Raw genomic sequence first — 12,178 nt, forward strand, 5'->3', positions numbered from 1 at the left:
CTGGAGCGGTTCTTGTTTTGTAAGATGCTAGCTGGTGCTTAAATAATAACAGTCTTTAAATTACATAGAATTTATGAAGCTTTAAAATAGGCAATCATCTACTTCAAATTATTTTTCTTGGCATAAATAAATGTGTATGTGTATAGCTTTCATATTGATTTAATTCATAAAAATAAACAAGCTAAAAGAGGCAGTCAGTAATGATAAAGAAAAACATTATAATATAACTGTTTTCTTTGGTAGCTGGAGGTGACTTAACTGTGTCCTTGACAGATGGTAGCTTGGCCACTCTTGAAGGAATACAGTTACAACTTGCTGCTAATCTGGTTGGACAAAATGTTCAAATTTCTGGAATAGATGCCACCAGTATTAACAACATAACATTACAGGTAGGTTGCTCAGAGTTTCTTGCTTTTAATTTTGTAGAGTCACTTTGAGGGCTGAAGGAAGTCTAAGGAGCATACATAATTCTGCAGGAGTTCCCTTGAGTGAAGCACCCACAATACCATGCTCTATTGGTTGTAGCATGTTAGAAGACTTAAAGAATAGCTGCACAGTGGGGTTTTTTTCTGGTTTGGTTTTTTTCTTTTTCAGTTTTTCAGGGTTTTTTACCCCTCTGGGATTTTGGCAGATTGCTTTAAAATCTGTATTCTTTTTCTTTTAATTGCATTTTGTGTTTTCACTTCAAAAGCATTTTAAGCACCCCACCCAACCCCCCAAAAGAAACAGCTCCCAGAAACAAACAAACCCAAATTATTGCACAGAATGTTCTTTTCCTTAACATAAGACACCTGCGTTATTTGGCAAGCTTTTCATATTTGGATTCACAATTTAAATTCCCATTGAGCTTGTAAAATGAACGACAGAAAAAGGTGAGATGATTACATTTAAAAATTTGTATTTGAAATTATGTGAAAGAATGATTTTCATGAACTTGGTTGTGTTTGATCAGTTCCACAGAATCATTGAGGTTGGTGGAGACCTCTGGAGGTCACCAGGTCCAACCCCAAGGTCAGGGAAGGGACATCTTCAGAGTTGCATTGGGTTGCTCAGAGTCTACTCAGGAAGTTTTTCGTGTAAAACGAAGCAAACTATATTTTAGTTTTGTTTTCCCCAATTCCCAAACGTCCCTAAAGAGTAAAATGTCTATCTTTAACTATCGAGAACAGCTGTTTGACTGTGAGCTGGGACATTAATGAGCCCTAGAAGCTGGAAAAATAGATAATTTCTGGTATCAGTCTTCTCTCTGCTCCATGCTGTTTCACCTTCAAAGACCTGAAGACAGTGATAAGCGTTACATGCAGCAACAAGACATTAGAGAATGCCAGCAGTGAGGGTACCTGGTGCCCAGCATGCTCATATGTAACTATGATCATGATTTCCCAAACATTTTGCTGAGGGATGGGAAGGAAGAATCTAAAGGTGAAGCTGAATAAACTGTTTACATAGTGACTTTGGAGACTGGCTATATACAGACACTTTAAAATGATTAATTATAAAGTTTAAATATTATATATACTCTATATGCAATGAATATGAATTCTGTATTTATGTTAAGAATGTTCACTTAACCCGTATTTGTTAACTTCAGATTGATCAGATTGAAAACTTGCTTTTCAGATCGATCCAAGTATTCTACAGCAGACGTTACAGCAGAGTAACTTACTTGCTCAGCAGCTAACTGGAGATCCCAATATGGCTCCACAGAATCCCTCGCTCCAGGCAACAGAAAATGCAGTGCCAGCTAATGTGGTTATTCAGCCTATATCAGGCCTGTCTTTGCAGCCCACAGTAACATCCTCTGCTAACATGACAATAGGATCCCTGTCTGAGCAAGAGTCTGTGCTGACAACCAGTGCTAGTGGTAAGCAGTGTCAATAGTTTTATTGTGCTTTGAATTTCTTAGTTTTACTTATGGTATTACCCACAGTGAGAAAATCCATCCCCCCCCCCCCCACCCCCCCCGCGCCAAATACCTCATTTAATAAAAGAAGCATACAGTTCTTGTATGAGCATCTTCAGCAAATTTTACAACTTTGTTTTACCATTTTTGAACATATTTTTTTCAGAAGGTGGACTATATAATGAAAATATTGAAGAACATTTATAGTCTTTAGAAAAATATAAGATCTTTGTTCTGAAGATCTTAACCTGCAGAGGAATGAATTGGATATGGAAACAATTTATTCTTTAGAGTACAAGTTCTAGCATCTTACCTTGGCTACATCTTTCATAGTAGTTCAGAAAATAATGTATTAATTGCTTTAAAAAGTTGTGTCTATTTTAAAGAAAGGATCTTCATGGAATTTTTTTTGTTCTACCCACTTATATTTAGGTGCACAGGACATCTCTCAAGTCATGACTTCACAGGGTATGGTATCATCTTCAAATGGACAACATGAGATAATGTTGACCATAAATAATTCCAGTTTGAGTCAAGTTCTAGCTCATGCTTCGGGTTCTACTACTACAAGCTCATCAGGAAGTCCTCAAGAAATCACTCTTACAATATCTGGTTGGTGTTTTTAATGATCTTGAATGGTACCAGATCTCCATTTTATAAGATAGCTATACAGTAGCATTTGAGGATATTTTCACAGTCCACAGCTTTCCTGCAGTGTATTTTTTTATATTCATCAGCTTTAAAAGATATTCCTCAAATCTGCTTTTGAAAACCAAATACATTTGCTTTGAGGATGCATGTTAGATTGGTTCTCTCTTTTATTCATAGCCTTGAGTCAGCAGATGTTCATCTCAGTGGCAGAGCCCATCTAACCAGTTCTTATTTCCTTGCTGTGCCTCACTTCGGGTAGTGCAACTCCTGGGTAGTACTGGGATGGGAACAAGCAGGGCAGGCTTTGGGGATGAGTTTATTTAATCTAGTTTTCTTTAAATGCCTGTGGAACCATGTTCTAATAGATGTTCTGATCATTCTTTGAGGTGTACTATTCAGTCTTTATAATATGTAGTTAATACTTCAGGTGTCTCTGAATAAATTTAGACCAACTTTCTTACTGCCTCTAAGAGACTGATCCTATATATACTATAAATATCTTTCTATTTCCCCCAAAGACAGTTTGTATTTTGTATCTTGACATTTCTTTAATAGATCCAGTATAATATTTAGTGCTTTTCTCTTTCCTTTTTTCTCTTTTATTTCTTTCTTTTCCTTTTTTTCTCTTTCTCTCTTCTCTTTTCCCATTTTCTGTAACGTGTTTGGTGTTTTTAAGTGTCATGATAATAATGTCTGTGTTAAGGTGTCAGGGTCCCCTACTTATGTTTTTCTGCTTGTTAATGGATGTTCGCTCATCTAAGAAAAATGGAGTATAGGTGTCCAGCAACTGATAGAATCTGCTTTCAGTTTCTGTATGTTCTATGCTTTTTGACTGTTCCACAAAATTAACGCCATGTGAAGTGATGTTTTTACAAAAGAGGACATGTTCAATGCAATTCATTATCCATATAGTCGATTGAAAAAATCACATTTTAACCATTAGCTTTTAGTTTGCTAGATTTTTATAGTTTTATGAAGTTGGTGCCTTGAATGTAGATAAGTAAGATCAATATTTGTCTAAATATTAATAATCTCAGGTATTTCTCTACATGCTAGTGTCTAGATATGCATAATCACATCTGTATTAAAAACTTGTTGAACCTCTGCATAAAAATCTGCACGTGTAGAAATTAATTTTGCATTTTGGTTGTGTTTTTCTACGTTTATTATTTTATGATCACTTGTTTATAGTTCTAAGTACAGTAGCAGAAAAACGTTGAGACATTTCCAGTTATAATAGGACTAATTTCTATTCAGGCCAAGATCTCATTCAGCATAATTCTGGAAGCAGTGATCTGAATAGTGGCTTAAGGCTGACAGCGCCAACCATCAACAGTCAGACTACAGGTGCTACATTAACTATAAGCAACGACCAGCTTCTTTCTCAGGGCACTTCACTAAATGCTCCAGGTATGCATACACTGATTTTTTTTTTAATTAAAAATAATATTTTGTTAAAAAATAAATATTAGACCAGGTAACTAAATATGAAATTGTATAATCTCGCACATTACGATTCAGGAACTACATGGCTTTGTGTGTTTTCTCACTAACTTTAAATTGTTATGCCAATTTAAATGAAGTTTACTCCACATAGTAAGAAGAAAATGAAAACAAGACGACATATTTAAAATTAGTACTTTGAGGCAGTTACAGGAATATTGAAGGACTATTTCTATAAATTGGAGGATGAAGAAATCTGATACATTTGCTGCAGACAGATGATAAAATATCCTTTATATCAAATTTGCTCTAGTATTCCAATTTTGAGATTTTAAATATGTATATGAATTTCTACCTATATCTGTTTATATATACACACGAACATGTGCATGTATATAGTTGTTCATATTTTCAACCAGTGCAGCAGGTTGCATTGGTTGCACTGATTGGTTGCAGCAGGTTGTACTAATACAGACTTATTACTGATATGCAAATAATTTTCTTCACTCTTACGCATACTTAAATTTTCTCTATCTTCCTTTTCCTTCATCTCTCTCCTTTCATAGCTTTCTTTAGTGCTCATATACATCTATACAGCAAATCTGCTTTTGTGTCACACTGGGGGAAGCCTACCCTAGAGTATCCTGTAAGATTTGACGGTTAAGGCATGCTCTTGTGTAATGAATTAGTAAATGAAATAGTAAAACCAGACAGTTGTATTGTACCTTCTGTATCATTTTCTCAGGTTTTTGAGGCTTATCATAAACTGAGAGCTGTGAGGCCTCCAGTCATGTATTGGAGAATCTATAACAAACTATTATACAGCTGTTGTAATCAAACTGTGATGAAATACCTTCTAATAATAAACTGGCCTTTTTTGCTATTATGGATTATCAGCCATGTTGCAAGGATAGCGTGGGAGTGTTGGGTTACGGAGTTACTGAGTTTTGGTTTTACTGCCGTGAGTCGAAGTGTATTTCATTGAGAATTCTGAAAGTGGTCAGACTACGCAAACGTGTAACCTGAAACTTCTTCAGGTATCTTTTCGACAATGATGTAATTTCAATGATGTCCATCAAGCTACATCATCATCTGAGACTCTTGACAACTTTTGACACCTGATTAGCTGTTTAACTGATTTATATGCTTCCAAAATGGAAAGGCCTAGCAAATGAGAAATAGAAATTATTACATTTCATTAAAATAAGTTTGCAGCTAAAAGTTTATATATGTAACAGATTATTTTTTTTTTTTTTACTATTTTGCATATATTCCAGAACTTAATACAACAGGTGGAACAAACCTACCTTCAACAACACCCATATCTCAGTCTACAGTTTCTGCCCAGAATTTGGTAATGTCTTCATCAGGAGTTGGAGGAGATGGTAGTGTCACTCTGACTCTTGCTGACACTCAGGGAATGCTGTCAGGTGGTCTTGATGCAGTTACACTTAATATCACTTCACAGGTAAGAAATGCTTTTCTGAACTGACAGAAAAACTAATGTTACTGTCTTACAGGACAGGAATTGGAGAATTTACTTAGAAAACAATTTTGTCCTGTAAATACATAGTATTTGAAAATTCAGTTAACGGTCCTTCTTTCTGCCAACAGTGTGTGCACACTGGCATCTAGACGCATAAATTATTTAAACAGAAATACAGATAAATTTTGCAGGGTTTTTTTTGCAATGAACAGATAGGTTCTACCATTTCAAACGTGGTTTGAGATCAATTTTTAGTGATAAACTAAACTGTGTACTTCATCATCACTATTCAGTAATACAGCTTAGTATTCCTAAACTTTTTATTGTTAAATATGGTAAACTTTTCTTTTCCTCCTTGTGAACATGAGAATTGAAGAGCAGTTGCGACAGTTCCTTTCACAGCAAATAACAGGACAGAATCTAAATAAAATTGACTGTCTTTAACAGGTAGTGTTACAAGAAATTTTATAAGAATAGTGCTGTATGGACTATCATCTCCCTAGTGGCTTTAGTATTAGTTTCGTTTTTATCATAATTTAAGATTTTTGTGGTGTCATCAAGAGCCAAAGACATGTTGGCAAATAGAATGTATAGAGTGGGGAGGAAAAAAAAAAAAATCAATAAATAATATTAAAAGACCAGAAAGTTAAAATTTAGGGTCATTGTGTGGTTGGCATTTCAGTGTAGATTTTACATCTGAAAACTTGGGCTGTTTCTTCTACTTTCTTGGCTTAACTAGGTTTAATTTTCACTTACTTTTTGACCTGAATTAAAATGTGTAAATGTATATAAATGAAAGACTATTTATCTAGCACGTGGTGTGATTAAACTTGGTGAAGCAAGTCTGTGAGGATGATTATATGGTTCCCTCTGCAGTTTTGCTCTGGGGAGGGGAAGAAAAGACTTCTTAAATAGTTCTTATGACACATTTGTGATATCTGGCATCACAGAGTAACAAAGCAACACGTGGTGTCATTTCAGACTTTGTAATAATTTAAGCGATTACATTTGGCAGTGTTGATGTTTATTAATAAGACACTATGCCTAATGTTAAGGCAGGCATAAATAAGAATGAAACATTGTTTTGGGCACTATGCAAATACAGTCTATGTTGCAGGAATTGTGATGAATAGACAGGTAGTACATAAAGGTACTGCGTTTCCTGGGGAAATTGAAAAGTCTTTAACAGTAGTGTAGAAATAGAAGTAGTAGTATGATACTAATAATCATGTATCTTAGGTAGTGATTTCATGTGGTTTGGAAGTATGTTTAATTAAGAGATTTTAAAAAAGGAAAATACTGTGGGAAGACCATGCAGGAAAGCAGAATATAGGGGTTAAAGAAAGTGTCAGCTGAAGAGACAAAGACAAGAGAAGGCTGAAACATTTCAGCAGTTGATGCAAGGCTGAGAAAAATTAATCAGAACTGAATCTCTACTCATACAGACTTCCAGCTGTTGTTACCCTTAAATTGTTAAACTTAAAATGGAAGGAGAAAAGGGGAGGAAACAGTAGTATTTGTTCAGATAGGATTCTGGAATGGTCTTTTTCAAGGAAAAAAAAAAAAAAGGTAGTTTGGAGGTATAAAAATAATTTACATGACTACAGTTAGCTGTTTAAATATAGTTATTCTACCTTTTTTTGCCTCTCCTTTTTGACAGGGCCAGCAGTTCCCTGCTATACTCACAGATTCCAGTCTCGCTAGCCAAAGTGGGTCAGGCTCACAGCAAGTCATACTGGTGAGCCATACACCCCATTCAGCATCTGCAAACTCTGATGAAATAACGTATCAGGTAGATACAATATATTTCTGTATCTTTTGTGGGTAGAGGACATTGTTTATTCAAAATACTGGAATGATTCCTCTATATCCTGAAGCAGGAAGGCTGATGTCATTCCCAAATAAGAGTATTGGGAAGAGGTTCATTGTGACTTCCTAGCCACCCAGATTCTGTTTTGAGTTAAAAACACTTTTTCATATACAAAAAAGAAATGCAATTAATAATGTATTTATTTCTACAAATTACATAACCATGCTCTCAACACAGACTGCTCCAAAAATTTCCAAGGAAGTTTGTAATTAGATAATAAAAATAGACAAAGTTGAGAGCTGTGGAAAAAAATAGCACCTATTGCTACACCTCTTCCATTCTCTTTTTTTAACCAAATTGCTTTAATAGTGGTGCAACATGAAGTCTTTTCAACTTCTTATGTATTTGAATTTCAATAGAAACTTTTACATGTGTAATATAGTATTAATAGTAGAAAAAGTAGTTCAGACTTCTCTTGTTGAAGGCAAAAGGAATGTTTTCAACCAGCCTGGTAATGCAAACTCTAAAATAGGAAAAATGGGAGAGGCAGATGGTGACCCACAATCAAGTGAAGAAGTGGTGGACTGGACTGGACTGGACTGGCAAGCAGAGGGCAAGATGTGGGCAAGTTGTGGCTGACGTGGGCACAGGAAACCTCAAAAATAATAAGGAATGAAGGGAAGGGGCCCACCTCAAGTATATGTGTATGAATAAAGGTGCTGAGATAGACAACATAATAGAGGAAACTTCAACACTCTTCTTGGAAAAATTGTCGCAACTGGGTGTCTCTCTGAAGTGCCTGTACACTGATCCATGCAGCATGGGGAACAAACAGGAGGAATTAGAGGTCTGCATGCAGTTGCAGAGCTGCGATCTCATTGGAATCAGAGAGAAGGTGCTACAGCTCACACAACTGAAGCGCTGCCATGGCTGGATTCAGGATCTTTAGGAAGGACAGACTGGCAAGACAGCAGCGGGAATGCATGGAGCTCTGCCTGGATGGTAAGCCAACTGAGACCTTATGGGTAAGGATTGGCAAGCAGACCAACGTGGGTGACACTGTCGTGAATGCTAGCCAGCTGCTACAGATTGCCTGGTCAGCAAGAAATAGATGAGGCTTTCATCTTGGTCTTGGGCAACCTGCCCTAGCTGACCCTTCTTGAGTAGAGGAGTTGGACTAGATGATCTCAAGAGGTCCTTTCCAACCTAAACAAATCTGTGATTTGCAGTCCCTGGTCCACATGGATTACTTCAACCTGCCTGAGATCTGCTGGAAGGGCAACAAGCAGGGCACAAGGAATCTAGGAAATTTCTGGAGTGCGTTGATGATAACTTCCTGATACAGATAACTGAGAAGCCAGCAAGCGGAGGTGTTCTGGGCCTGATAATTGCGAACAAGGAAGAACTGATTGGGAATGTGAAGGTCAGGGACATACTTTGTTGCAGTGACCATGAGATTGTGGAGCTCAGGATTCTGAGGGAAGGAAGTAAGGCAGATAGCAGGATCACAGCCTTGGGCATCAGGAGAGCAGACTTTGGTCTGTTCAGGAATCTGCTTGTGTGGTGGGTTGATCCTGGCTGGATACCACGTGCCCATGAAAGCTGCTCTGTCACTCCCCCTCCTCAGCAGGACAGGGGAGAGAAAATATAATTAAAAGGTTGTGGGTCGAGATAGGGGCAGGGAGAGATCATTCACCAATTATGATCACGGGCAAAACGTGACTTGGGGGGAAAAAAAAAATTAATTTATTACCAGTCAAATCAGAGTAGGATAATGAGAAATAAAATCACATCTTAAAAACACCTTCCCCCCACCCCTCCCTTCTTCCCGGGCTAAACTTTACTCCCAAATTCTCTACCTCCTCCCCCTCAGTGGCACAGGGGGATGGGGACTGGGGGTTGGGATCACTTCATCCCATGTTGTCTCTGCCGCTCCTTCCTCCTCAGGGGGGCAGGACTCCTCACACTCCTCCCCTGCTCCAGTGTGGGGTCCCTCCCATGGGAGACAGTCCTCCACGAACTTCTCCAACGTGAGTCCTTCCCACGGGCTACAGTTCTTCATGAACTGCTCCAGCGTGGGTCCGTTCCATGGGGTGCAGTCCTTCAGGAACAGACTGCTCCAGCGTGAGTCCCCCATGGTGTCACAGGTCCTGCCAGCAAACCTGCTCCAGCGTGGGCTCCTCTCTCTGCGGCTCCACAGGTCCTGCCAGGAGCCTGCTCCAGCACGGGCTTTCCATGGGGTCACAGCCTCCTTCGGGCACATCCACCTGCTCCAGCGTGGGGTCCTCCACGGGCTGCAGGTGGATACCTGCTCCACCGTTAACCTCCATGGGCTGCAGGGCGGCAGCCTGCCTCACCATGGTCTTCACCATGGGCTGCAGGGGAATCTCTGCTCTGGCGCCTGGAGCACCTCCTCCCCCTCCTTCTTCCCTGACCTTGGTGTCTGCAGAGTTGTTCCTCTCGCATCTTCTCACTCCTTTCTCTGGCTGCTGCTGTTCCCTGCAGGTTTTTTCCCCCTTCTTAAATATGCTATCACAGAGGCGCTACCACCGTTGCTGATGGGCTCGGCCTTGGCCAGCATCAGGTCCGTCTTGGAGCCAGCTGGCATTGGCTCTGTCGGATGTAGGGGAAGCTTCTAGCAGCTTCTCACAGAATCCACCCACGTAGCCGCTCCACTGCCAAAACCTGCCACGCACACCCGATACAGCTTGGAATAATTGTATGGCAAGCAGACCTGGAGAGAATGAGGACCAGGAGAGCTGGTTGATTTTAAATATTGTACTCCAAGCTCAAGAATCATCAGTCCCAATGTGTAGGAAGTCAAAGGTGACAGGAGGCCAACGTGGAGGAACAAGGAGCCTCTGACAAAACTCAGACATAAAAAAAAGAAGCATACATAAGTGGAAGCAGGAGCAGGTGACCTTGAAGGAGTACAGAGACACCATTCAAGAAGACAGGGATGAGTTTGGGAAACCCAAAGCCCACCTGGAGTTGAATCTGAAAGGGACATAAAATGTAATAAGATGAGCTTTTACAGGTATATCAGCAGCAAAAGGAAGATGAGTTGGCCTGCTACTGATTGAGGCAGAGGACCTGGTGACAGGAGATTTGGAAAAGGCTGATGTACTGAGTGTCTCCTTTTGCTTCATTTTTACTGGTAAGATTTGTCTTCTGCGATCCCACATCACCAAGATCAGTGGTAAAGGGTGGAGCACTTAATACGTACCGTCAGTAGAGGAGGATCATACACAAATCTATTGGTGATGGGATACACTCATAAGTGCTAAGGGAGCTGGCTGATGTTGTCATGAGACCACTGTCTGTTATCTTTGAAAGGTCATGGCGATTGGGAGAGGTTCCTGAGGACTGGGAGAAAGCAAAAGTTACTCCTGCCTTCAAGGAGGGCAGGGTAGAGAATCTGGGAAAGTACAGGTCAGTCACCCTCACCTCAGTCCCTGGGAAGGCAATAGAGCAAATAATCTTGGAAAGCATTTCCAAACACGAGGGACGAGAAGGTGATTAGGAGTAGTGAGCAGAGATTTATGGATGGGAAAACGTGCCTAACTGACCTGAGAGCCTTCCACAATGAGATGACTGGCTTGGTGGATGAGGGCAGCAGTGGATGTGGTTTGTCTTGACTTTAGTAAGGCATTTGATACTGTCTCCCATAACCTCCTTGTAGGCAAGCTGATGAAGTATGGGCTAGCTAAACGGAACAGTGAGGTGGACTGAAAACTAGCTGAACTGCTGGTCTCAAGAGGGTTGTGATCCGTGGAACAAAGTCCATCTCAAGGCCAGTCATTAGTGGTGTGCCCCCAGGTTCAAATGCTGGGGCTAGGACTGTTCATTAATGTTCTTCATTAATGACCTGCATCATAGAACAGAGTGCACGCTCTGCAGGTTTACAGGTGATAGAAAACTGGAAGGAGTAGTTAACAGACTGAATGGGTGTGCTGCCGTGCAGAGGGACCTCAACAGGCTGGAGAAATGGGCCAACAGGAACCTCACGAAGATCAGCAAAGGGAAGTGCAAAGTCCTGTCCCTGGAGAAGGACAACCCCGTGCATTAGTACACACTGAGGGCAGCAGGAAAGCAGCTTTTCGAAGGAGGACCAGAGGGTGCTGGTGGACAAGTAGTTGACCATGAGCCAGCAATGCGGCAAAGACGGCCAACAGCATCCTGGGATGCATTAAGAAGAGTGTTGCCAGCTGGTCAAGAGGGTTGATCCTCCCCTCTTCTCAGTACCAGTGAGAACACCTCATCTGGAGTGCTGTGTCCGGTCCTGGGGCCCCCAGTATGAGATACATGGATATACAGGAGTGAGTGCAGTGGAGGGCTACAAAGATGATTCAGGGATTGGAGCATCCAACATAGAAGGAGAGGCTGAGAGTACTAGGACTGTTTGACTTAAGAGAGCAGGCCCTGGGTCGGGGGGTTCTTACCAATGTGCATAAATACCTGATGGGAGGGACTAAAGCAGCTGGAGCCAGGCTCTTCTCGGTGATACCCAGTGAAAGGACAAGAGGCAAGAGGCAATAGGCACAAATTAAAATGATTCCATCTGAGCACAAAGAAACCCTGTTTCGCTGTGAGGGTGATTGAACCCTGGAAGAGGTTGTTGAGAGAGTTTATACAGTCTCCATCCTTGGTGACATTCTAAAGATGTCTGGGCATGGCCCTGAGTGTGCTCTAGGGACATTGGACTAGACAATCTGAAGCCATCCCTTCCAACTTGAACTATTCTGTTTCTAATAACATCTTGTGCATACATTTTTTACGTTTGCATATGCTTATGAGTGTGAGTACTTACCAAATTTAGTGTTCAAATAATCTGTGAAGATGGATGCTTTTAAATTTAACTTGAACATATTTTCTTACTCTCCTG

General features: G+C 40.3%; 1 protein-coding gene across 1 annotated transcript in view; it reads left to right on the plus strand.

Annotated features, from left to right (window-relative positions):
* The window catches only part of ZNF236 (zinc finger protein 236), a 76,267-nt gene that overhangs the window by 51,536 nt on the left and 12,553 nt on the right, over positions 1–12,178 (plus strand). The window contains exons 23-28 of the mRNA XM_050891351.1: positions 244–389; positions 1,621–1,864; positions 2,336–2,515; positions 3,812–3,964; positions 5,275–5,465; positions 7,144–7,275. Of these exons, the coding sequence (XP_050747308.1) occupies positions 244–389; positions 1,621–1,864; positions 2,336–2,515; positions 3,812–3,964; positions 5,275–5,465; positions 7,144–7,275 (1,046 nt within the window). The remainder of the gene's footprint in view (positions 1–243; positions 390–1,620; positions 1,865–2,335; positions 2,516–3,811; positions 3,965–5,274; positions 5,466–7,143; positions 7,276–12,178) is intronic.

This window comes from Gymnogyps californianus, chromosome 2 (genome assembly GCF_018139145.2).
Source record: "Gymnogyps californianus isolate 813 chromosome 2, ASM1813914v2, whole genome shotgun sequence".
NCBI classification, from domain to species: domain Eukaryota; kingdom Metazoa; phylum Chordata; class Aves; order Accipitriformes; family Cathartidae; genus Gymnogyps; species Gymnogyps californianus.